General features: G+C 36.6%; 1 protein-coding gene across 3 annotated transcripts in view; it reads right to left on the reverse strand.

Annotated features, from left to right (window-relative positions):
* Positions 1 to 10,788: 10,788 nt before the first annotated feature.
* The window catches only part of LOC140882979 (DNA-directed RNA polymerase V subunit 1), a 34,410-nt gene continuing 18,558 nt past the window's right edge, over positions 10,789 to 26,640 (reverse strand). For all 3 annotated transcript variants that reach the window (XM_073289256.1, XM_073289255.1, XM_073289254.1), the window contains exons 16-22: positions 21,625 to 21,899; positions 14,129 to 14,302; positions 13,886 to 14,026; positions 13,564 to 13,803; positions 11,706 to 12,880; positions 11,425 to 11,539; positions 10,789 to 11,341 (exon numbers count right to left, since the gene is read on the reverse strand). In XM_073289256.1, coding sequence (XP_073145357.1) covers positions 11,060 to 11,341; positions 11,425 to 11,539; positions 11,706 to 12,880; positions 13,564 to 13,803; positions 13,886 to 14,026; positions 14,129 to 14,302; positions 21,625 to 21,899 — 2,402 coding nt within the window. In that variant the 3' untranslated portion in view covers positions 10,789 to 11,059. The remainder of the gene's footprint in view (positions 11,342 to 11,424; positions 11,540 to 11,705; positions 12,881 to 13,563; positions 13,804 to 13,885; positions 14,027 to 14,128; positions 14,303 to 21,624; positions 21,900 to 26,640) is intronic.

Raw genomic sequence — 26,640 nt, forward strand, 5'->3', positions numbered from 1 at the left:
GCATGCCTAAGTTCTATTTAGTAGGTGATCTCGGTAAGGGTCACTACACTGTAAGAGGTATGCCTAACTTAAAATCTGGTATTCCATTTGTTTGTGAAGCGTGTCAGAAAGGGAAGCAGACTAGGGTGTCACACGAGGTGTTGCCAACATCTGTGACAACACGCTGCCTTGAGCTTTTACATATGGACTTGATTGGTCCAATGGATGTTGAAAGCTTTGGAGGTAAGAAATATTCTTTTGTTTGTGTGGATGATTTCTCATGATATACTTGGGTAAATTTTCTGAGAGAAAAATCGGACATATTTGATGCCTTCAAGAAACTGCTCACTAAGATTACAAATCTACATAATTTGAAGGTAATCCGTATTCGCACTGATCCTGGTAAGGAGTTTGAAAACTCTTCTTTTGCTAGTTTGTGTGATAAGAAAGGTATTTCTTATGAATTTTCTGCTCCTAAAACTCCACAAAAAAATGGAATTGCTGAAAGAAAAAAATAGGACTTTGCAAGAAATGGCAAGAGTGATGTTGAGTTCGAAAAATATTTCAAAACGTTTTTGGGCTGAAGCATTGAATACTGCATGTCATATTTCAAATAGAGTTTATTTGAGGAATGATACTACTATGACATCCTATGAAATTATCATGGGAAAGAGGCCAAACCTTAAATATTTTCATGTTTTTGGATGTGTATGTCACGTTTTGAATGATAGGGATCATCTTGCTAAATTTGATGCAAAAAGTGATAAGTGTATGTTCTTGGGAAAGTCTCCAAAAATATGGAAAGTCTTTAATCGAGTTTTAAAAGGGATTTTATGACTTATTCTGTAGGATACGAGGGTTTAGAGAGTTTTCAGAGCATAGAGACGGCTATTGAGAGTTTTGAAGTGCACAAGAGCTTGAGAATTTGATACGAAGACAGAAGACGGCGGCATCCGGCGATGGAAAAGCTTAATTTTATTTTGTTCTAGTTTTCCTTTAAACTCTATTTTTCTAGTTTGATGGATTATTTGAAGAACAAATTTTGTTTGATCTTTGAATTTGTTATGAACTAATTTCTTAGTCTAGAGGTAGACGGATCTTGACTGGAAACCATGATTGAGATATTTTGATTTATATATTTGAATTCTTCGCACAGTTTATTTGTGTTTTCTTGATTTTAATGCTTTCAATTTACTGGCCATAGATTGAATGATATTTTATTTAGAATCTATCACTCGAGAGAGGAGATTTTGAATACGACATAGGAAAATACATCTTTGGTGTTTATATTGTTCGAGAGACATATAACTCCATAGAAGTCATTAGAAGAATTCTTGTGCTATTTACCGGATTTAATAATTGAACTTTGATAGAGATATTGAGTTTGTTATTGAATACGAATTTCTGATTGACACTCGAGAGAGTTAGTAGAAAATAATAGAGATTCTTGGCTAATAAACTAGAAGAATTGATAATTGAACAATCATTAGAAATAAATTGTGGTGAACAGTCAAGTGAAGTCGAACCTCTAGCATTCTTCGCTTATTGAATTTTTCTCTCGTGCACTCGTGGTTATTTAGTTTTTTTTCTTGCAAATTTTAGTTTTATAAAAATCAGATCAATTCCGTAGCTCAACATAGGATTAGGATTTTATTAGTTACAAATATTTGATATAATATCATTTATTCATTCTTCGTGGGATCGACTTGGACTTAATTCCTATATTATTACTTGACATCGTGCGCTTGCGAGCGAAAAACACGCAACAAACCTAATGTCCCAACTGTTATATTAGGTAGTCGATTAAAGGGAGTTAAACAGAGAGTTGAGATAGATCGATGCACAAGGGAAAAACACTGTAGAGGGATTTACGATCTTCATTAGAGTGGGAAAAACACAAGAGAAGGAAAAGCAGATACAATCAATTCGAATTGAAGAAGTTAATATTGAAGAATAGAAAGGAGTCTGGAAGCTGCGATTTGAAGACAAATCTTTGATTCTTGTAAACTCTTCTTCAAATTCAATTTCTTGTAATCTGGATTCTCGGTGGTTCATTAATAAAGCTTGATTGGTTGGTCGTCCATGGATGTAGGTCATTCTTGACTGAACCACGTAATTCAAGTGTGTTAATTTTATATCTAATTTGTGTATCAATATTGAATTGCTGCTGCGAGCGTGTGTGAGTAAGATCTTGTCCTTGTTGGATTCTTGGGTTGGTGTTAATTGGTGGCTGTGGATTGTTCATGGTGTTTAAGTTCTTGAGAGACGATTAGAAATTACAAGTGGCGCCGTCCGTGGAAATGACTCAAAACGCCATGGGAACAATGAAATTTGATCTTGAAAAATTCACAGGGAAAAATGACTTCTCATTGTAGAGAATCAAGATGCGTGCTATTCTAATTCAACAAGGGGTGTTTGAAGCACTGTGTTTAAAGGAGGAGAGATCAGGGGATGAAAAGGAAAAAGAAAGAGACACTATGATGGATAAGGCACATAGTGCAATCATCTTATGCCTTGGAGTTAAACCACTTCGAGAAGTGGCCAAGGAAAGGACTCCAGCTACTGTATGGGCCAAACTAGAAAGTCTTTATATGACAAATTCTCTGGCCAATCGTCTTTACATAAAGCAGAGACTTTACTCATTTAAAATTCATCAAGAAAAGGACCTAAGTGATCAGATAGATGAGTTTGTGAAGATTCTCGATGATCTTGAAAATATCGATGTTAAAATGGATGAGGAGGACAAAGCACTGATATTGTTGAATGCTATTCCTAAGGCATATGAGAATTTTAAGGATGCAATGCTATATGGAAGGAACAAACAATAACTCTTGAAGAGGTGCAAGATGCTATCCAGTCTAAAGAGTTACAGAAGAAGCTCCACATAGTTTCTGAACCTAAAGGAGAGATTCTAACAGCTAGAGGGAGGCCTGAAAGGAGATTTAAGAAGTCAAATAGAGAAAGATCAAGGTCTAAGAGTATAGTTAAATATAAGTGCTTCCACTGCCACAAAGAGGGACATTTCAAACGCAATTGTCCTGAAAGGAAACAGAGACCAAATGAAGAGGGTGAAGCTGCTATAATATCGGCTGGGTATGAATCTGCAGAAGCCTTAACTGTATCAAGGGAGGAAACTAACAATGAATGGATCCAAGACTCGGGATGCTCCTTACACATGTGTCCAAATAAGTCATGGTTTGTGGACTTAAATGAATGTAATGGAGGCATGGTTTTGTTAGGAAATAATTAATCTTGTAAGATCAAGGAAAATGGAACCATACGGTTAAAAATGTACAATGGAATGTACAAAATTCTGACAAATGTGAGATTTGTACTTGAGTTAAAGAGAAACTAATATCTCTTGGAACTCTAGATTCAAGTGGATACTCTTTTAAATCAGAACATGGAATATTGAAGGTTCTAAAGGGATCATTGGTTGTGATGAAAGCCACAAGGCAGAATGCTCTGTATATCCTACAAGAAAATACAGTAATGGGAGGAGCAGCTGCAGTGAAAGATAAAATAGATAAAACAAGGCTATGGCATCTAAGATTAGGTCACATTAGTGAAAAGGGTCTGATGGAGCATTCAAAACAGAATCTGCTCTGTGAGGATGAAGTATCTGAGCTTGAGTTTTGTGAACACTGTGTTTAGGGAAAAGCAAAAAGAATAAAGTTTGAACAAGCAAAAAACACTTCTACTAAGCCACTACAGTATATTCACTCTGATATTTGGGGTCCCTCGAGGACTGAAACACAAGGAGGAGGAAGGTACTTTATGTCCATCATTGATGACTACACACGAAGACTCTGGGTGTATGTTCTCAAGACCAAATATGAAGCTCTCAGCAAGTTTAAAGAATGTATTCAGATCACAGAAAACAAGATGGACAACAAAGTGAAGAATTTGAGAACCGATAATGGGTTAGAATATTTATCTGAAGCATTCAATCAGTTCTGCAAATCGAAAGGAATAACAAGGCATAGAACAAATCCTGGAACTCCACAGCAAAATGGAGTAGAAGAAAGGATGAATCGTACACTGCTAGAAAATATGAGGTGTATGATGTTATATGTTGGTCTACCAAAATCATTTTGGGGTGAAACATTGGCTACAACATGCTATCTGATAAACAGATCTCCCTCTAGTGCAAAGGATTTTAAAACTCCAATGGAACTTTGGAATGGTAATACATCAGAGTACTCAAATCTAAGAATCTTTGGTTGCTTAGCCTATGCACATGTTAAGCAAGACAAGCTGGAACCAAGGGAGTTAAGATGCATATTCTTAGGTTATCCTTATGGTGTTAAAGGCTATAAAGTGTGGAATCTTGAGTCAACTGGCCCTAGATGTTTCAACACTAGAGATATCACATTTGATGAATCAAGGATTGGGTACTCAGTGAAGAAAGGGAGCTCTCATTCTGAAAATCTGTGTCCAGATAAAACATAGGGTGAGGTGGAGCTTCAGTCAAATTCAAAAGACAAACAAAAGTCAGAGCTTCCAACTACAGATCAGACAGTACAAGAAGTTCCTTCAGATGAGCAAGATCTCAGTACATATGAATTAGCCAGAGATCAAACCAGAAGGGAAATAAGACCACCAAATAGACTTGGATATGCTGATTTAACATGGTATGCACTATTGACAGCAGAGCGGGTGGAGCCATCTACTTTCAAACAAGCTATATCCGGAAAATTCAAGGATAAATGATGGAATGCTATGGATGAGGAGATACATTCTCTAATAAACAACAACACCTGGAAACTAGTGCGCAAGCCTGAAAATTAGATGGTGCTCGGATGTAAATGGATATTCAAGGTTAAAGATGCACTACCTTTGGATAACAATTTAAGATATAAGGCAAGATTAGTTGCCAAAGGTTATGCATAACTTGAAGGAATCGATTTTAATGAAATCTACTCACCAGTAGTAAAGCATTGCTCCATCAGAATAGTTATTGCTTTGGTAGCACATTTAGACTGGGAACTAGAGCAACTTGATGTGAAGACAGCCTTCTTGCATGGAGAACTTGAAGAAGTGATCTACATGAGTCAACCAGAAGGTTTTGTAAAACCAGGAGATGAAGACAAAGTGTGTTTACTTCAAAGTCTCTCTATGGCTTGAAACAAAGTCCGAGGCAATGGAAAAAGAAATTTGATGAGTTCATGTCAAGGATAAAGTTCACAAGGAGCAGTTATGACAGTTGTGTGTATATCATGAGGGATGAAACACGGGTGAAAATCTTGTTACTCCTATATGTAGATGATATACTAATAGCTAGCATGGATAAAACTGAAATACAAAACTTGAAGAGTAAGCTAAGTTCAAAATTCAAAATGAAATATTTGGGTCCAGCAAAGAGGATCCTAGGAATGGATATTACAAGGAAGAGGCAAGACAGACTCCTCATATTAAACCAGTCAGCGTACATGAAGAAAGTGTTGTTGAGATTCAATATGTATGAATCAAAAACAGTAAGCACACCCCTAACTCAAGGCATGAGGTTATCCTCAGACTAGTCTCCTAAGACACTGGAAGAAAAGAAGAATATGGAACACATTTCATATGCTAGTGGTGTGGGGAGCATCATGTATGCCATGGTGTGTACTAGGCCAGACTTAGCCTATCCTATAAGTGTGATATCCAGATGTATGTCCAATCCAGGGATTGAACATTGGAAGGCTCTAAAGTGAGTATTGAGATATATAAAAGGGGTTCCAAATCTTGGTCTAGTGATTAAAGGAAAGAATGAATCAACAAATCCAATTGTGGGTTATGTTGACTCTGATTTTGCTGGAAACTTGGATACCAGGAAGTCACTAACAGTTTTTGTATTCACTGTTTATGGCACGGCAATTACATGGAAGTCTTCATTGAAATCTGTGGTTGCTCTTTCCACAACAGATGCTGAGTTTATATCTATAACAGAGGCATTGAAGGAAGCAATTTGGATAAAGGGCTTAGATGCTCAACTTGGGATTGTACAGGAACAGATTGAGATCCACTGTGATAGCCAAAGTACTATTCACTTAGCTAAAAATCTGGTATTTCATGAACGGTCTAAACACATTGATGTGAAGCTACACTTTGTGAGAGATGTTATAGCTCAAGGAACTGTAATATTAAGAAAGATTGGAACTGAGGACAACCCTGCAGATTTATTGACTAAGCCACTTGCACTTCCCAAGTTACAACATTGTCTTGATTTGGTAAGTGCTACTGAATAGAGTGAATGAATGGCAAGGAATGATGATCAACCAGTCAAGGCATTCTAAAGACAAGGTGGTGATTGTTGTCGGTTTGTGTCTTTAAAAGGCCTTGGTTTCAGCCCATCTGAACTTGGTCCATAAACCTCAACTAAGTGGGCTGGCCACTCACTTATTGGGCTTTTAAGTTCCAGCTTGTTAACCTAATTTCCCAACGGCTATATTAGGTAGTCGGTTAAAGGGAGTTAAACAGAGAGTTGAGATAGATCGATGCACAAGGGAAAAACACTGTAGAGGGATTTACGATCTTCATCAGAGTGGGAAAAACACAAGAGAAGGAAAAGCAAATACAATCAATTCGAATTGAAGAAGTTAAGATTGAAGAATAGAAAGGAGTCTGGTAGCTGCGATTTGAAGACAAGGCTTTGATTCTTGTAAACTCTTCTGCAAATTCAATTTCTTGTAATCTGGATTCTCGGTGGTTCATTAATAAAGCTTGATTGGTTGGTCGTCCGTGGATGTAGGTCATTCTTGACTGGACCACATAATTCAAGTATGTTAATTTCATATCTAATTTGTGTATCAATATTGAATTGTTGTTGGGAGCGCGTGTGATTGAGATCTTGTCCTTGCTGGATTCTTGGGTTGGTGTTAATTGGTGGCTGTGGATTGTTCGTGGTGTTTAAGTTCTTGAGAGACGATTAGAACTTACAAAAATATTTACATCTAAACCTTTCATTCAAAATACACAAAACGTTTTCAACAAATCTCAAAAATCTTTAGACGAAACATTCACTCGTTGAAACCTTGATCCCTCACATGAAAAATCTTAAAAACTTGAAAGGATTCACTTGAGAACACCATAACTTCAAAATGTTTAAACTAAAACGACATAATACTCATATTCAAATGTATTTTCTCAAGAATCTACAACATCTTTCTCAAAAATCTTTAACCAAAACATCAAGAACGATTCACGTTTTCCAGTTCTATATCATGCTCCTAAAAAACTCATGAAATCAATGCAATATACATAACTTAGACATCAACATACATCTTTTCCTATAAAAATACATAATAGCTTGAATGGCGGTTTCAAAAACGTTAAAAACTTGTTTTCTTCTTGGTATGGAGAAATCCGGACCTCAGGAACACGACCAAGCCTTGCCACGAACGAGTCGAACAATAAAACTTCGTTCTAATAGTGTAGATTTTCGAAAAGAAGGGGAAGGGGAAGAGATGGCGGCTGTTAGAGGAGGGTAGGGGAGAGGGAGGCTGTTGCGTGACGTGTGAAGAGAGGAAGAGGGATAAAAGGTTTGACGTTTAAGTTTGGGCGTAAATCTCTTGGGTCAAAACTAAGCCCAACAACTTAAAATACTCAATTCCCTCGAAACTTTTAAAATTAAAGTCAAGCCCATCATTAAAATAAAAGGCTGCACAATTACATATTTGAAACTTTAAAAATAAATATTCATGTAAAACAGGCCTAACTTAAAATTCCTTAAACCTCGTTCATAGGATAGCCTCGATTTTCTTCGTCACCGGAATTATACGCATACCTGAAAAACATCAAAAGCTAACTTGCAACCGATAAACATCAAATAAATTACATAATATTAAATTATTTAACAAAATATTTAAATATATCTTTTAACACCTAAAATCTTAACTTTGAAACATAAAATCTCACGCAAAATAAATAGAATGAAATCTTTTAAACATAACTTTTAAATAATTAATACATCACATAAAAGTATTTAATTAAACATAACTTTTAAATCATAAATAAATAAAATAAAATCATTAAATTTCATTTAAATCCCATTAATTCTCGTGACTGGACTTATGGATTTTTCGGACTTTACAAGTTATGTCAACACCAAGCGCAGACTATAAGAATGTATAGGTCTTGTGTCTGGGAGGGAGCCACGTTATCATCTACTGTTTCCTTCTCTTTTCCTCTCAAAATATTCAGTGTTTAATGACGGTTTTTTATGTCAAAAAGCGTCTTTAATTTAAAATTAGCGACGGTTTAGCGACTAATTTATAAAGCGTCTTTATTTTCTTCGTCATTGATGAATAACGGCGAATTATATTTTACGTCGCTATCTACGATGAATTTTTTAATGAAAATCGTCGCTAATTACGACCGTCTTCATGTTTTGTTTCGTCGCTATTAGGGATGGTATTCATATAAAAATTGCATCGCAATTAGTGACAAATTACATTCTTAATGTCGTCGCTAATTGCGAAACTTTTTGATAGTAATTAGTCGCTAATAGCGACATTTACTTATAAAAGTTGGTCGCAATTAGCGACAATTGCATCCTTAACTTCGTCACTAATAGTGATGCAAACACACTTTATTTATATATTTATATAATAATTATAATTGTATTTAGACCTTATATTATATTTGTATGTATATATATATATATATATATTAATTTGTATATAAGTTATATATACCAGACGAAGGTGGCGAGACGCTGGCGGCAGACTGCAGGCGGCAGTGGCAGCGGAGGGCCACGGCTAACGGCGGCAGCGGGTTACAATAAACTATACAAACACATATTTAGCCCAAAAATTTCAATATACATGAAAATTGGTATATATATATATCTATAAAAACTTATACTATATATTAAATTTTTACCTGTACAAGGTGGCGGAAGCGGCGGGAAGCAGAAGGCCGCACCAAAAAACACAAACTAGAACAACATTTGAAGACCAAATGTATCAATGCACACTTAAATATATGCATATATCATATACATAACATGTATACTATAGCTGCAACGGGCTAGGGCGTGGGGCGGCGACAGACGGCCGTGGGGTGGCGACGGGCTATTACAGGGGGCGGCGAGCAGTGAAAGAGGTAATATTCGAAATGAGGATCTAAAACAAATGAGATGTGAAGAGTTGCGGCTGCCAGGTTAAGGAATTATATTCGAAATTAGCGGCAGAATTTAATAAAGACGGATATTTGTCTAAACGTCGCAATTAGCGACATCTAGATAAAGTTGTTGTTTTTAGCGACACATGTTAGATATTCGGCGCTAATTTTACTGACTATTATTTTTAGTTGTCAACGATTTTTTTTAAGACCGTCTAAGTAGCGATGAACATCAATAATGGGAATCGTCGCGTGTAATTTTAGTGACTATTAATTTATTCGGTCTCTAATTAACGACGGATTTTATACATTTCGTCACTAAATTCGGCAACTATTACAAACATTACGTCTTTAATTTTATAGCATTTGAATTAGCGACTATTTTTTTTAAAATCGTCGCTAATAGCGACGCCTTATTAAAATCTTGTCACTGAGCACACGCATTACGTGTGTGAATCATAATATATAAATATAATGTATTGTATATTTAATGATTTTTAAAAATTTTAAAGTACTTGGTTTATCCTTATTTTTTGTGTTGTGGATTTTTTTTTCAAATTTATTAAAAATTAGTTGTTTTAAAAATTCAGTTTCAAAAGAATTTGATGAGAAAGGGGATGATAAAAGAAGTGATAAGAGAAAACGGTGGGAGAAGAGTGTAAAAGATGGAGTTGGAAAAAGAGTGCGCAGGGTATAAAAGGAACAAATTGGGAAAAAATCACTATGACATCAAAAAACAGTTTGTATAGGTCTCTCACACTTAATAAAATAGTAAAGATAGTCGCTAAAGTTAAGAACAATTTTTTTTAATTTAGTCGCTAATGACCGTGTTTTCTTGTATCCGGAGTTGCCTGCAAATGGTTCCGAGCACAGCCAACGCTCACCAATAGCACTGTGGTCATCTTGGAAGGTGCTCGAAGCCAAACACCAAAGAGTTTCTCTACTGATTTGTTTGGGTAATCAAAGAATTTTTTGCAAAATTTTTCGGAGTGGTAAATAATGCCGCAAAAGAAACAGAGAGCAGGAATTTTTTCATATTAAAAATTTATCAAGCTGCCAACTTCCCCATATCTCATAATTTTCATCCTTCGCTTTAGAGGTTTTCTGATATCCAAAGAAACCCGTATACGAAGGTACGAACGCCAAGCACCGGTAAAATTATTATGATCCACCTCGACAAAGCATCCTATGAAGTTGCCAATATCGCGAGCGACCTTTTCGGACATAAATCCACTTGGAAATTGCAATACGAATTGGATCTAACACTATAATTTCACATATTTAAATATAATAATAATTCAGATCAAATTCAAACTCGAGTTCGAATATGAATGCAGAGATCAAGTAGTAATATTGGGTAATTCTACATGTACACAGAATGTTACACGTTGGATTACATATTGCTCTTGAAATTACATGATTATCCTTGCACTTCATTTGAAAAAAATCTTTAAAAAATGCATGTAAAATAATCATTAATTCAAGTGCAATGTATAACCCAACGTGTAACACTCTGTGTACATATAGCATTACTCAGTAATATTAGCCTCAATTTGACTCACCTCCATTTACGTGAAATATTCTTGAATAAAAATTCATATCAAGGATTTAGGAAAAGAATTAATTATAGGTTTCAAATATTAGAAATATGGTAGATAAAACAAAAACATCATGCAAAATTAATGAAAGGTAATTTAGATTAATTAAAATTTTCGAATTAAATTATTTATCCAATTAAACTAAAAGATTTTGGCAGAAAACAGGTTATGATGATCAGTAATTATGTCATCCACATAATCAAGTGAGCCAACAGTTTTCCTAAACATGAATGCTGATGCCTCCTACAGTAAGAACTAACTGTACAGCAAATGGCTCTCCATAGTCTAAAACCACAAGAAAGAACATCAGTAAATGGAAAATGAGTTCTTTTTTTGTTGTTTCCTCCACAGGCAAACTTGGGAAATTCCGTATCTTCTCAGGATGGGGTATCAGGATCATCTACAGGGTTCGGGTTGTCTTTCCCGCCAAGACTCGAGGTATCATCTGGAGTTTGAGCTTGAGCACCTCTGTCCCTGTTCCAGCCAGCACGCGGCTGGGGTTTTTTGAAGTATTTGGCGATGAAAGCATCTGCCTGGTCAGGATACTTTCCCCGGATGTAGTTTTCGAGACATTTTCGGTAAGAAAAATCTTCTTTGCCCCCATCAACGGAGACAGCATAGAAGCACCTGCTGTCCTGGAATTCTCCATGCTTGTTGACCTGAAAAACGAAGCGAAATTAAGCTTTAAAGAAAGAATCAGAAATGTATTATAAACTGCTTTCCACAAATAAACTTTACATACCATAATATGTTCTATTCCTGATCCCATCTTTGAAGCTTTGTCTGGATGGTGATTAAACACGTTTTCTACTATGTACTTCTGATCATCCGCTGACAAAGGATCACCATCATTGTATCTACAAGTAAAAAGTCAGTCATTTCAGCTCTTGAAATACATAATTAATTTGTCTGTCCCACAACAATCTTAGCAAATAAAGTAGTCAACAAAGAAATCTTAGCATTCTACTCTGAACGTCGGAGATTAAAAACGAACTAAAAAAAATCCAAAGAATATAAACTTACCCTGTCTGATGCATAACTCTCCTGATGTTCTTCATTATCGGTTCAATCTCTGAAAGAACATCTTGTTCCTCCACCGTGAATGAATCCAAGCGCTGCCTTGTGGATGTGAAAATTCCTAGTGCATTTGGGTCATCAACAGGCTTCACAGGACGAGGTCTGTTCTTCCAATCTCCCGCATTAGATGGGCCCCTACCTCTGGAACGTCCCCCACGACCCCGCTGAGATCTAACATCTTTCTCACCGAATCCCCAACCCTGAGCACGTGCAGAGTCGTTTGATTGCTTCTGACCGGAATCCCAATTATTGAGTGGAGATGCCATGTTTTGTTCCATGGGAGACTGTGAATCAGCCTTGGCCCAGTCATTTGAAGAGCCCCATGTATTAGAGGGCTTTGTTTCTTCACCAGCCATTTTAGCTTCCCATAGATTTTCCTTCGAAGATCGCACATCAACCGTGTCCCCACCAGATGAAGAAATCGAATAATCAGCATTGTTTGACTCATGCTGAATGCCAACTTCATCAGATTTAGTAATTTTCTTCTTCCACGACGACCATGAACCTGATGTATCAGAATCCTGGCCAGATCCCAATACGTCCCAACCAGCCGAAATAGACTGAGAGTGCTCATTGTTTCCAATGGAAGTGTCTACTTTTGAAGAACCCCAAGTCTTAGAAGCTGCGGATTCTTTTTCCTGCTTCTGAGTGGGAGACAGGGAACCAACCTGAACACAATCATTTGAAGCATCCCAAGTACTGGAAGGTTTTGAATGACTTGCCTGATCAGACCAATTCGTTTCACCCGAAGCCTTGACCAGATTGGACTGATCACAAGGATGTGTAGAACTCGGTCTTGCCCACTTGGTCTGGTCAACTTTCTTCTCCCATCCTCCACCAGAATTTTTCCTGTCTCCCCAATTAGAGCCATTCTCAGCTTCTTTGGAACAAGTACTTTGAGTAGCTTTTTTGGTCCATTCATTTTCCTGACCGTCAACATTTTCACCAAATGCAGAATCAACCTTGTTACTCCAAGCAGACTCCGTTTTGTTACCCCAAGCAGAATCAGCCTTGTTAACCCAAGCAGAATCAACATTGTTACCCCAAGCAGAACCAGCCTTATTATCCCCAGCCGAACCAACGTTATTACCCCAAGAACTATTTTGAGGTTCCGTAACACCCTGCGCATATTATTGTGCATTGAAATTAAAAATAAAATTCCAACGAAGAAAATGAAGCATAAAAATATTGTTCATTAATTAGCCAATCGGGAAATCACAAGATAAGCATCCAAAAGATCTACAACATTAGTTTCTTTTCGGGTCATTTGCATTCACCTCCCCTGCACTTCAAGTATTTGGCACTCACCTCCCCTTATCAAGTGTAAAAATTATAAGAAGAAAGGAAGGTGTATGCCAAAAACAAAAAGTGTAGGGGAGATGAATGCAAATTACTTGTTTCTTTTATCAGTGTATATAGGTGAGACAAAAACAAGATACAAATGAAAAGATGAGAAAACATAGCAAAGCCATCCTTCCAAAACACAATAAATGAGAAGAGAACAGCCTAAAAGAGTTCGAGATTCTTGAATGTCTCCTACATTTTTAGCAGTAAGATTCTCACAAAGATCCTAGAGGTGCAGCATGCGCACAGAGGGAGACATTCGTATAAGTGTTCCCAGGATGAATTTTATACAATCATACTTCGAAAGCAATTGCAAATCAAATCCAAACAGACAACATCTCAGAAAATATGATATACATTGGTTTTGGGGAACAAGTTTGACCCCGATCCACAGCTGATGGTGTAAGTATATCTACAAGTTCAATTACATTATATTTTCATTAATCAGTAAAGTGTTTACCTGCTTAGAGATGGGTTCATCATCACCTTCATCAAATTCCACTGGATCTTCAAAACTTGGTTTCTCTAAACCAGATTCATGCATTGGAGATAGGTCCAATCCCATGTATTCGTCTTCCAGTTCAAGATCTTCAATATCCACACCCAGGCAACCAGTTCCAATATCTTCCGCCTTGGAGCTATTAATTACCAAATTAAGGAAATCATACACTTCAATTTTCCTCTCTGTCTCCAAATCAGCCTGATGAAATAATAAACAGATTTGTTGTATCAGATATTTCAAATAAAAACAAGTTTGGCAAAAGATATGTAGCAACTCATACCTTTCTTGTGTCCCAAAGAATCTCAAAAGGAGATCCAGTACCTACAGATACTTGTTTTCCCCAGGCACAAGAAGCCACAATGCTTGACAAAGAATCAACGTGGCATTTTTCAGCAGCTCTTTCAAAGCATTTTCTAGGGGTCTTACCATTGCAGGAAAAACAAAAGGATATTTTATGAGATCAGTATTTAGAAGAAGAAATGCAATGAACATCAATAGACAAAAGAAAGGGTAAGCTACTTACAAATAAAGTGGCATCAGTGAATGGTACTTCAACACTAAGTGATCTAGACAAAGATTTGACCCCACCAGCATTAAATCCAATCAAAGTGCCAACACATGTCATACTATTACCCAACAAAAGAAGATGATCTTTCAGCACACCTTTTGTGACCATCGTCACTGATGTAGACAAGCGCTGAAACATAATGAAAATCATGAACGTCTCTTTAGAAAAGCAAAAGGATGATATTTAATTAATACAAAACAGATTTCATGGTCTAATCAAAGTTCGACAAAGGGGCTGTTTTTGGATGACAAATTCATAAGAAACAGGATTCTAGAATTCAAGTTCCAGCCACGATGGTCTTTCCCATTGTTGTAAGAATGGAATAAAACCAGAATAGACTGATTTTTGCCATCCCATTTGGTTTGATCAACAGCAATTGATCGACGAGAATGAACTTTTCAGAGAGTTCCAAATGATAATCAGCATGCATTCGCGGACTTAAAAATGCAAACATTTTAAAATATACTTATAAATCTATTCATCACATAAACAGCCATTGTGGCATTAGAATCCTATCTCATTGTAAATTGTATGACTTTATCCTCTACATCTATACCCACAGCTCACTTAACCCTCTTATATACATACAATGCCTTTTTGCTCCTCAAGTTATCATTTATATTACTTATTTTGAAACAAAAAAGTTAGCCTAATCAATGATGATGCATTTCGTTTATAATTCTAAAAAGCGCGAAGTTTGTGACAAAACGTCAAGGTCAAGCTTCAAACTTTACCAGTTTAAATGGATTAATTAAGAGATTAAGCATAAAAAAGTATTTTTAGTTTTATAATAATTTTAATTATATTAAGATCAATAAATTAAAGAGCATATAAACATAGAAAATTTATGAATAAATGAAAAAATCTTAGAATTTTTTTTACCATCAAGAGCAACCAGTAAAGAATATAAGTTTTTTCATTTAAAAATTTTATATCATCAAGTATTTAATATTTAAAGTTCAATTTTATCAAAGAAATAATAAAAGCTAACTTGGAATTAACAAAAAAAATAAAATTAACTTACAATTTATCCAAAACGATCAAACTTAAACACACTAAATTACACTTTTTAGAACACTAATCATAGCAAGAAAATTAACATTATAACGACTTCATCAAAACCATAAATTTAAACTACATAATTGCAAAATCACACTTAATTAAATTCAATAAATATAAAGCTTAATTAATTAATTAGTCTTATAAAGTATGTTGCCAAGAAGTCTAAAAGAATGGTTGCTTAATACATGATCATAACCATATTAGAAAATGTTGAGTAATTAAGAGAGTTCTTGGGTAAGTTTATTAAAAAGAACTTATGTATAGGAACTAATAAGTTGTTAGAGAAAATTTTAAAAATAAGTTGTTAAAGTATTTGAATAAACTTATTTTAAACAAATTAAGGATGATGATATGTTTTACATTATAACCAAAGACAATCACAAAGTTATAATACTCTGAAGGTTATTTAAAATGGTTTAAGAATTTTATCATAAATGCTAAAAGTCTAAAACCTATATTACAAAAAAAATAAAACTATTTCGTATTTTAAGTTAGAAAAATTGATAATTTTTGCTTCAAAAAATATTTATATTCCGTTTGTGGAGAACATGGTAAAGATTTATAAAAATATACAAGGTCAAGGTTATTTTGGAGAAATAAAATTTTAAAATAATATTTTTTTAAAAAATGTAGGACCACCCCATCTTTTGTAAACACCGTTTATAAACTGTCAAACAGGTTGTAAGCCGTTTGACCAAATTGTTGTCAAACAAATTTGAAGAGCTTATAAGCTTCAAGGCAACCTATAAGTTGTTTTATAGAGCTTATAAGCTCAGTCAAACACCCTCTGAGTTAACTCTTCGAAACTGTGGAATAAGTGATATATTGAATTGAAGCGGTCAAAACAATGCAGTTAACAAAGTATGGGTAGTGTAAATAAATAGAGAGACAAAGGTCAAAATGATGCATTTACACTAGGAGAGACGTAATGTGGGCACAGAAAATAAATGGACAACAACAACATGATGCTTACACCAACATTTATTAGTTTCATTAGGCATCCTTGGATCACCACTTTATTTGTATTAATTAATTAAAAACAAGGTTATTCCTTCGTGAATTAGAGAATCGATTATAACCCACTTGCATTCAATAATATAAGTGTTCACTGCTCATAAATTCTCAAACAAAGAGTGAAAAACTCTAGAATAGCTTTTGGAAACATAGTAAAAAACATGCTGACCTGATGCAACATAGATATTCTTATAGTAAAAGAGCTTTAACACTCTGAATATTTAATTGGACTGATGGAAAAACACAGTGATATATTGTTTAAGTTGTGGTTTCTTGCACCGATGGAATTATGCATTCATTGATATTTTGGGAGACAAGGGCGAAACTCGTTGAGGGGGAGAACTTTTTTTTTATGAAACGAAGATATATTAATATATAAAATTAACAATTACAAAAAGCGGGCAAGAAATCCGCCGCAGACAAAAAGGGTAAACAAAAGCCCTATCACATCAACAATATATAAACTTCCAATCCATCAAAATATCCGAAATCGAACAATTTCTAAATTCTAAGCTCTTCCTCATCAAAGTAGTCGTTCGAATCTTGATGTTATCATAGCACTCAGCCACCGACTCCTCAATATCTTCGAAGATTCTCCTGTTACGCTCCAACCAAACTGACCAATAAATACAATGCCCTGCTACCGTCCACAGAATTCTCCCCCTCTTTCCCAAAAGAAGACCAAGATCCGATGCCAGAAGATCTTGCGTGGATCTTGGTACTACCCACACCAAACTCAATTCCCCCAATGTTTTGGCCCACAAAGAGGTCGAAAAAGGACAATTATTTTTTTTATGTAGGAGAAAAAAAGGACAATTATTATAATTACGCTTTCTTCCAAACAATAATTATATAAGCTTTTTCAAGATTATTTCAATCATCATCCAACTGTTCCTTATTTTCCTTCTGAGACCATTTCAGCAGTCTTCCATGTTTTCACATTATTTGTTGCTTCTATTTTGTTCCAGTCTATAATTTCCCTTTAATCTTTCTCATATTCCACTTTCCTTTCCACTAAGACCCATAATCCTTTGTTCATCTTTCCTGGATTTCTCTTTTCCAAACCTGTAATTCAATTTATATTATCAAAACCGATCGGAACACAATCACTGCCCCTACGTACAATCACTGCGCCTACGTTTGTTGCCACCTAATGCTAGCTTCCCAATTTCAACTCACCAATAGCCACGATTTGATTTGCATCACCACCATTATGTTTGTAGCCACCTGCAACTCCATCACTGTTCCATGACCCATAATCCTTCGTTTATCTTTCCCCGATTTTATATTTTCAAACCTGTAAATAAATTTTGCATCATCAAAAGCAATCGGAACTCTACCACTGCCACTGTCTGTCGCCACCTAATGCCAGTTTTCCAAAGTCGACCCGCCAATAACCATAACTTGATCTGCATCACCACCATTGTGTTGGCAGCCAGCTGGCCCACCTGCCAACTCCATCACTGTGACCATCAGCCATCAATCCATGGAGTCTTCGGCTGGGCGCCACCATAGGTAATGATTGGAGAAGAAGAGATCTGTTGGGCCTTTGGACAAGCGTAAAAAAATGGCTAGTTTGAAGGATTAAGGCGTGAAAGAGTCGGTTTCAAACAGAATAGTCTATATAGCCTAATTCATGATGAGAATATCACGCGTAATTTATCAGTATAAATCACAGAGCATAGACTGTATATCTGAACGGCATCGGGCTTTGAGGGTATCCATGGGATGACAACTAGTCAACCAAACACATACTTGTGCTGGATTAAGTGATAAAAAATATGGTCTGACTGGAAATATATATAGCGAAAATAAACAGTAAATTGTTTGGCTAAAGCAAACCACGAATTTTATTTGAAACAGCCCATAATTTTTTGACTGTTTGCTTCGAGGAATACAATTATTAAGCTGATTGGTTAGGATGTGAAATAACCATAAATAAATAAAATGTGTGGTTTGATGATTAAAATTGGAATAATAAAAAGAAATAACAAGAAAGGATAATAAAGTATATGTTCATTAATTAATCAAGAATATAATTTGCAAGTGGGAACTCGACATTATCACAAACTATTTAGTCCAAATTGCAGAATTAAAATACAGTTCCAAATTTTGGAAGAAAACAAATAATCCCCTTTTAACCATTTGTCAAACACCTTGTGTGCGATGAGAAAAGCAAAGTAAGCATTTAGATCTTCTTAAATCCTCTGTTCAAAGTTGCTTTTACCGGAAAATCAAGTAGTGCCTCATTTCATTATTCTTGATTGATTAGTTTCCCTCTCAATTCTTTTTCTACAAAATATAACCAATAGATATCACTTTTGATCCATATACTCCCAAAAATGACCACTCAATAGAAGAAAAAGTATAAACGCAAGGCGCAGCATCGCCATGGCTTTCCACCCTTAACATTGATTCTTCCAGAGATTGTTTTTCTTTCTTTTGGTCAGTGTTCTAAAATCGTCCTAGGCGGCGCCTAGCACCGACCGCACCAAAAAAGTGCTAGTCGGCCAGCATAGGCGTCCTTAAGCGGGCCTTAGGTGGGACTCGGCAGAAAGAGATTTTTTTTTTGGCTTTTAATTAAAAAAACCCGATAAAAAAAACTGCCGAAAAATTTTATTCACCCTTAATGAAAACCCTTTCAACGCCGTTTCCAAAGAGAAGAGAAGAATACTATGGAGTATAATAAATAGAGAAAATTATGGAGAAATATAGTAAATTTGTGGTCTTTTATTAGTTGCGTAATTTTGAAGACATGCTACGACAACTCCTCCACCAGACCAAACTTTCAACAAATACTGATGGTCACAACTCAATCTCCTACTGTTGCTATGACACAAACAGATACAATCAGCCAAACTTTTCTGTCCAAGTCACAGCAGCCTAATTGTTGGATTGTAGATACTAGGGCTTCAGATCATATGGCAGGGTCCATAAAAGTCTATGATTATTATACCAATTACCAACTATCACGACAGAATAAATGTGTAGGTAGCAGATGGAAAAACCTCACCAGTCGTGGGCCAGGGGACGGTTTGCTCACCCAATATGATATTGAAATCTGTTCTTTTTGTGCCTAGTTTGACATGTAATCCGTTGTCTGTTAGTAAGTTGACACATGATATGGATTGTGTAGTGACCTTTTTCTTCTATCATTGTGAATTTCAGGACCGTTTTTCGGGGAAGATGATTGGCATTGCTAAAAAGAAAGATGGCATTTACTACCTTTCGAGAGTTGAGAATTCCAATAGTATTGAGTCAATAAAAGGTCAGTCTGTTGTTTCCAATTCTGATATTTTGATATGGCATCAACGTTTGGGACATCCCAATTTCTCTTATATGCAAATTGTGTATCCTCATCTTTTCATCAATAAACATAAAGTTTTGTTTCAGTGTGAGCATTGTGTTCTTGCAAAACAACCCAGAAGTACTTATCTCTGCCCCATACATATAAACCCACAAAACCATTTCACTTGATTCATAGTGATATCTGAGGTCCGTCTCGAACATCTAATTTGAATAAAACTCACTGGTTTATTCCTTTCATTGATGACTATACTCAGGTTTGATGGGTCTATTTAATGAAAGATAAACCAGAGGCCTTTCACTGGTTCAAACAATTTCACAAATTTCTCCAAAATGTTTTCCAATCCTCTATCCAGGTTCTTCGAACAGATAATGGTCGGGAATATTTCTCACGTGATTTTTGTCAATATTTGGGGGATAATTGGATACACCACCGAAGTTCGTGTCTTGACACACCTAAGCAAAACGGGGTTGCTGAGCGAAAAAACCATCATTTGTTAGAAGTAGCTCGATCACTTGTGTCACTAGTTCTGTTCCTATTCTTATTGGGGGGAGGCCATTCTTACGTCCACTTATTTAATTAATCGCCTACCTTCAAAGACACTTAAAATCAGAACTTCTTTGAATGTTCTTGTTGATTACTTCCCAACGGTTGATCTTTTCAATTCATTGTCCCCAAAGGTATTTGGTTGCACCGCATATGTCTATAATACACACCCAAATCGAAGTAAACTCGATCCCAAAGCATTTAAATGTGTCTTCGTTGGGTATTCTCCGACCCAAAAAGGATACAAATGCTATTCTCCCTTCCTTAAGCGTTGGTTTGTCTCTCGTGATGTAACTTTTTTTTTTAAAATAAGCTATTCTATTCCAGCGACAGTTTTTTGGGGGAGAATTTTGATGAAAACGGTTATTGGGATCCCACTGTGTCATTGCATATCTCACAAGATGTTTATCCTTTACATATACCTTCTGCACCTATTGAACCAATGCATGAACACGAGAGTACACCAAGTCCAGTTTCATATCAAGTTCAATGGGAAATACAGAGTTCCATGAAACCTCTTCAAACCTATTCTCTAAGGCCTAAAGCTCCTAGGCATAATCAATCATCGAAACAAGAATCGGTTTCTGGTACGAACAATGACTTGGAGCTGCCCATTGCAATACAGAAAGGGGTAAGATCATGCACTAAACATCCTATCTCAAATTTTGCAGAAAATTATCTCCCTCCTTTGAAGCTATTACAACAAAGATTGATGATGTAAGTGTCAAGATATTCATGAAGCTCTAAAAGACCCAAAGTGGAATGATGTCGTACACGAAGAAATTAGGGCATTAAATGACAACAGAACTTGGGAAGTGGTTGACTTACCAAAGGATAAGAAAGTTGTTGGGAGTAGATGGGTCTTCGTTGTGAAATACAACGCAAAGGAGAAGTTGTTTAAATTGTATGTAGACAAACATGTATATATTGTGTATCATTGTTAATGAGAAATTAAGCAAGAAAGTTTTCTTTCCAATTCTTGTTTCATAAACTTAACAAGTGATTTTCCTTCGGACTAGGAATCTATCAACCACTAACCATAACAACCAACACACCCTATCGGTATTAAAATTATGAATTTGACTCTGATTCCAAAGAGATACATTAGATTCAACATATGACAGTGTCATTTCCTCATGTATTTCCATCTAGCAAGCAAGTAGCCATGCAAACCTAACATGAATGAGAAGCAGGAAACGTGGTAGAAATAAATGTAAACAGCGATATATTATAAGTTGTTTGTGTTATCAATGCATGAAGCTTTTGATCCCTACTTTTCTGCTTTGATTTGTTAAAAAATAAGCATATGCCATTATGAAATTGGTAATGTCTAGTCCTCCAACTATAAGTAAGCGGTGGCACATTATCCAAGATAAAGCTATAAAAAGGAAAGAGTAGGACATTTAAATAAAGTCATGTAGAGAGGGGGAGAGGTCCACAGGGTTAGTCTCAACAAATCGACGTCCATCAGAAATAGCAGTAAACTACGAAAAATGCACTCTGCAAATATAATTGATGATACCTGAACAGCCTGCTCGAATGCACAAGAGATACCAAGCAGTTCTTGAACTTGCTTTATAGCATAAGGAGAAGAACGCCGGGTGTCTATCAAATGAATGACAGGAAGGCAAGAATCCATGATAACTCTCCATGCATCTCCGCTCTTTTTGACAGCTTCCTTCTCAAGGATCACATCCAAAGCCATTTCACCATTTGTACTCTTATATTGGCTCCTGATCCAAGTTGCTGTGTCAGGACTACTCCAAATTATATTTGCACTTGATACCCTAGGATCACCTGTACATATTTGTAAAATACATCACATAATAAATCACATTCTTAAAAGAACCTAGGGCTCAACTTGACTCAACCAATCACGAAATAATGAAGGAAAACTTACAATTATAGGTTTTTTTTGGTGACAATTCTTGTTGGAAAAAGTATTCGTGATTGTATTCAAATTGGCTTGCCAATATGTTTCTTTATTAGGAAAATTACTAGGCTATATTGGAGTATTATTTCTGTTTTGAGCTTGTATAGAAACGGAAGCATAGACTCCATCTCGATGTATCCAAACTGTTGAGTTACTGGAACTGTTAAATATTTGTTTGATTTTGTGTTTTTATATATTAAATTAATTCTGCAGTTATTCAGTTATATTTTGCCCTTAGTAGAAGTCAATCAGAATTACCATTATCAGAAGTTTTGAGTAAAAATATTTCCACTGAAAACAAAATAGCAATTGTCTCAACCGGGATTAGAAGAAAAATTCTCTTAGCCGGAAATGAGGGAAAGCATTGACCCGCAGACCTGTAAAGATGGATGAGGCCACCTCTAAAGGTTTCAGTCTAAGCCCTTGGCCGAGTTTGTGTTAGATTTGTTAAAGCCGAGAACTAATGGATTTGTATAGGTCTTGGAACAAATTGTCTGTAAATCAGTTCTGAAATACTGCAAAGAGTGTAATCACGTTGGACATGATGGAATACTATGCTATTGGTTCCAACCCGAAACAAGACTAGGAAAAGGAAGTGAGTCCGTGACTTGAGGGAAATTATCATGGCCCGAAACGCAAACGAAAATCCTAAACATAAGAATACCAAGTCCGCTGAATACCATGGCTATCAGCAAACAAGGAATCTTATTCATTCTTCAAGAAGAAAACTATACATTAGACTTACTAAATGAGACATGAAAGATTGGCTGCAAACCTGTTTCAGTCCATTTGAGAGATACTGGAATTAGAATAATGGCGCAAAATATCCTCCAATTGACAAAGAACTATAATAATGCATGGTAAATGAATTAATAATAATACTTATTGTTGGATGACATTATCAGCTCCATTGGAGGATTAGGATAAGGATTCCATATTTTTTGTATTTCAAATTCTGCATTATCTTAACTAGATTAGAATCCTAGAGTCCTAGGTTTGGTTGACTAGATCTATAAATACGTACTGTATTTTATTTTGATCGATTAATAAGAGACTTCTGATTCCCTATTCCATGATTCATCCATCTTTCACAGCACTCATCAGACCAGATCTCAAAGGAGGTTCCAAGAATTCCCCCTCGAATCACTCCCAGTCCAAGTATTCCGCAAGGAACATTCCTTCGACACCTCATCTCTGGCCACCCAAATGTGGTTACAAAGACATTTTGTCAGCCCATGCCTTGGTGTATTTCGTCGCCCCTACCCGACTGCCCCCCTTTTTCATTGGCCGGCGCCGACCTCCGGTGATTGCCGGTGACTTTCTCTCTCCTAACCTAGTGCTGGTTCTTCATCCCTAAACTAACCCTAGCTCTACCTTACGCTTTTTCCTTGCGTTTTTATGGTTTGGCTGCCCAGCATTTTTCCTTTTCCGTATCTTTCTCTACCGGCAATTTCGCGGTGTCTCTACTCTGGACTTCGGCGGTTGGCCTTTTTATCGCTCCTGGGTTGTTGTATCTGGGGTGGGATTCTTCCGCTTTCCAAGCCCATCTTCGTTTCTTTAGATATATGGGCATTTGGGAAGATCCGCTTAGCTTCGAACCCACTTGGAATCGTCGCACCAGTCCTATTTCTTTAACCCAGTTTTTGTTACTGTCTCCGTGCGCTGAAGCTATCGATCTTTTTCATTGTCAGCCGTAGTTTTTGGTGTTACATATAGTCTTGTTCAGTTCGTGGCGTTTACAGGTCGGTGGGTGTTGAGGATGTCGATGAGGGAGGGGGCCAGGCAGTACAGGGGGGAGTATTAAGATCGCCCTATCTCCAGGGTGGTAGAAGAAGTTAAAGTTGAGCAGAAATTGTTTCTAATCAGGTTGGGTAGGAGGGGGGTCTCAATCTGTATGACAAAAAGAACGAGGAATGCAAGTTATCTGTTGGAAGTAAACTTTGACAGTGCTCATTGGTTATGGTTGAAAATCTGGGATTATATTAAATTCCAAAGTCATGCTCAGTTTTTAACAGATTCGGAGGTAAGGATGCAATAATCTCCATGCAAAAATATGTCAATGGCCGAGGTAGCTTTCTGGAAGTGACCAAATTCGCACAGATGGGACACAGGCTGTGTAGCATGGACACTCCAAAAAAAAAAAAATTGGAGTGTCGGACAAAGACAAAGACAAGACACGCAAATGCGTGTCGGACACAACAAAAACCGTGTCATTGACTTTTTTAAAGTTTGACCAATCGGACACGGCTAGGACACGGCCGGCGTTTCAGGATACGTTTGAGCTCAATTGCAAAAAAAATTAAAAGTTTCAAGGGCTAAATTGAAAAACAATAAATTTCGGAGGACTAATTTATAAATAAATAAAATGAATTGGGCCTAAAAAGCCCTAAATTATCATTCTTTCTTCAGTCTTTCTCGTTCCCGTTTCTTTCCCACTCCCATTCTTTCATCATCGATGAAATATGGTTTTCTATTCTAGGATTTTTAAATTTTAATACCAAATTTATATTTATATATATATATATATATATTATTTTTATAATTTTTAATAATCATCGTATCCTAAACATATCGTGTCTTATATTTTCAAAATATTTCATGTCGTCGTATCCATGTGACATGTCGTATCCGATACGATACCCGTACCCATATCCATGCAACATAGGCCACGGGCAGCGCATTATAGTACCAAGTGGACGCGTGGAGTTTGGGTGGAAATGTTTGGCCAATCACTTATTCAAATTTATCCGGAGCAGGAGGGTTATTGGAGCATATCCAAGAGAAGATAGGAAGCAGTTTGGGAAGCCATTGCAGACTGGTAAAGTTATACCGAATACTACAGATTCGGGGAACATAGATGATAATGATAACATTCGTCCATTTAAAGATTGGAAGAAAGCACTTATTATCACAAAGGAGAGGGTTAATATCTCTTGGGATTTGGTGTGTGCCGTTCTTGGTAAGGCGGTTAAGAGGCGGAATGAGATTTTTCCGTTCCAAGCGAATAAAGTTGTTTGGTGGCCGAACAACGAAGAGAATGCTTACTTTTATTTGAAATTGAAACTGAAGAAATGCTTCGAGGAGGGTTTCCTTGTCTTTTGAGTGTTGGAGGCACGAGATCAATAGGGAAAAGGAAGTGTTTTGAGTGTTGTAGCAGTCAAATGAGAATTCTTGGGCTCCCTTGGGATTTGTGGACGAATGATTTGTTCAAAAGCTTAGGGGAGCAGTGTAGTGGTTTGCTGGACATTAGCCAAGACACTATTTTGCTCAAAGATTTATCCGCAGCAAAAATCAAAGTGGTAGGTCTTGAAGGTGGTTTCATTAACAGCTTCATGCAGATTCAAACACAATGTGGCTCCTTGGTTGTCTGTATTGTTGTTGATTCTGTCAACGATGCAGCATACGTCATCTAAGAAAGACATTCTTATGCCCAGGTGGTGGCTAATGGAGCAAGGGTGACGGTTGGGTGGGGGGTGTGAAGGGCCCCTTGGTAGTTGGTAGTGGGAATGTGTTAAACTCTGGAGTAGTTAAATGTGTGATGCAGAATGACAATTATGTTTCCAAATCTACTGTCGAGGGGATGAGTTATTACCAAACTTGTATCGTTGATGGGGTGGAAGTGTTTGTTAACAATAGGCAGAATAGAATCTAGATTTCAGAAGAGGTGGGCAGCACCGGAAATAGATCATGTGGAAGAACCAATGTTTGGAGGTAGACAGGTTAAGATTCTCAAAAGGATTTGTCCTAAAGGGACTGGTGATTTTAAAAGAGGTTCTATCCAATCCTTGCTGGAGAAAGAGGCGAACCTAGCAAAGTCTTCTCGCAATGGAGAGGATGGTAGGATGGCGGGGGGGCAGAACTTTGATATTGTATATAGCAGAAGAAAATCAAACAAAACGTTTGGCTTGGTTACTTCTGAAGATGACCATATTCTCAGGGGGAATATGTTGAGGCTGGATGAACAGATGCTAGATGGTGGAGACGATGGGATTTGGGAGGATCAGGCTATAAAGGACATTCTGATCATACAATGTTTGTGAGGCATACTAGTAAGGACAAAATGGCCATCTTAATTGTTTATGTGGATGATATAATACTTACAGGGAGTGATGAGGAAGAAATATCCAGATTAAAGAAGAGTCTTGCATCCGAATTTGAGATTAAAGACTTAGGTCCTTTACGTTATTTCTTGGGCATGGAAGTTGCTAGATCAAGAAAAGGTAAATATGTTTTGGATTTGCTAGAGGAAACAGGGATGAGTGGATGTATACCTAGTGATACTCCAATGGATCCTAATCAGAAGTTTGCTGCTGAACAAAAAGGAACTCCGGCTGAAAAAGGGAGATATCAGCGTCTTGTGGGAAAACTCATTTATCTTTCACATACAAGGCCTGATATTGCCTTTGCTGTTAGTGTGGTTAGTCAGTTCATGCATTCACCATATGAAGAACATTTGGAGGCAGTGTACAAGATTTTAAGATATTTGAAGAATTCTCCGGGAAAAGGTCTGCTGTTTCGGAAAACCAATCAAAGAAGTATAGAAACTTTCACAGATGCTGATTGGGCTGGATCCATATTAGATAGAAGGTCTACTTCAGGATATTG

This window comes from Henckelia pumila, chromosome 2 (assembly GCF_033568475.1).
Source record: "Henckelia pumila isolate YLH828 chromosome 2, ASM3356847v2, whole genome shotgun sequence".
NCBI classification, from domain to species: Eukaryota; Viridiplantae; Streptophyta; class Magnoliopsida; order Lamiales; family Gesneriaceae; genus Henckelia; species Henckelia pumila.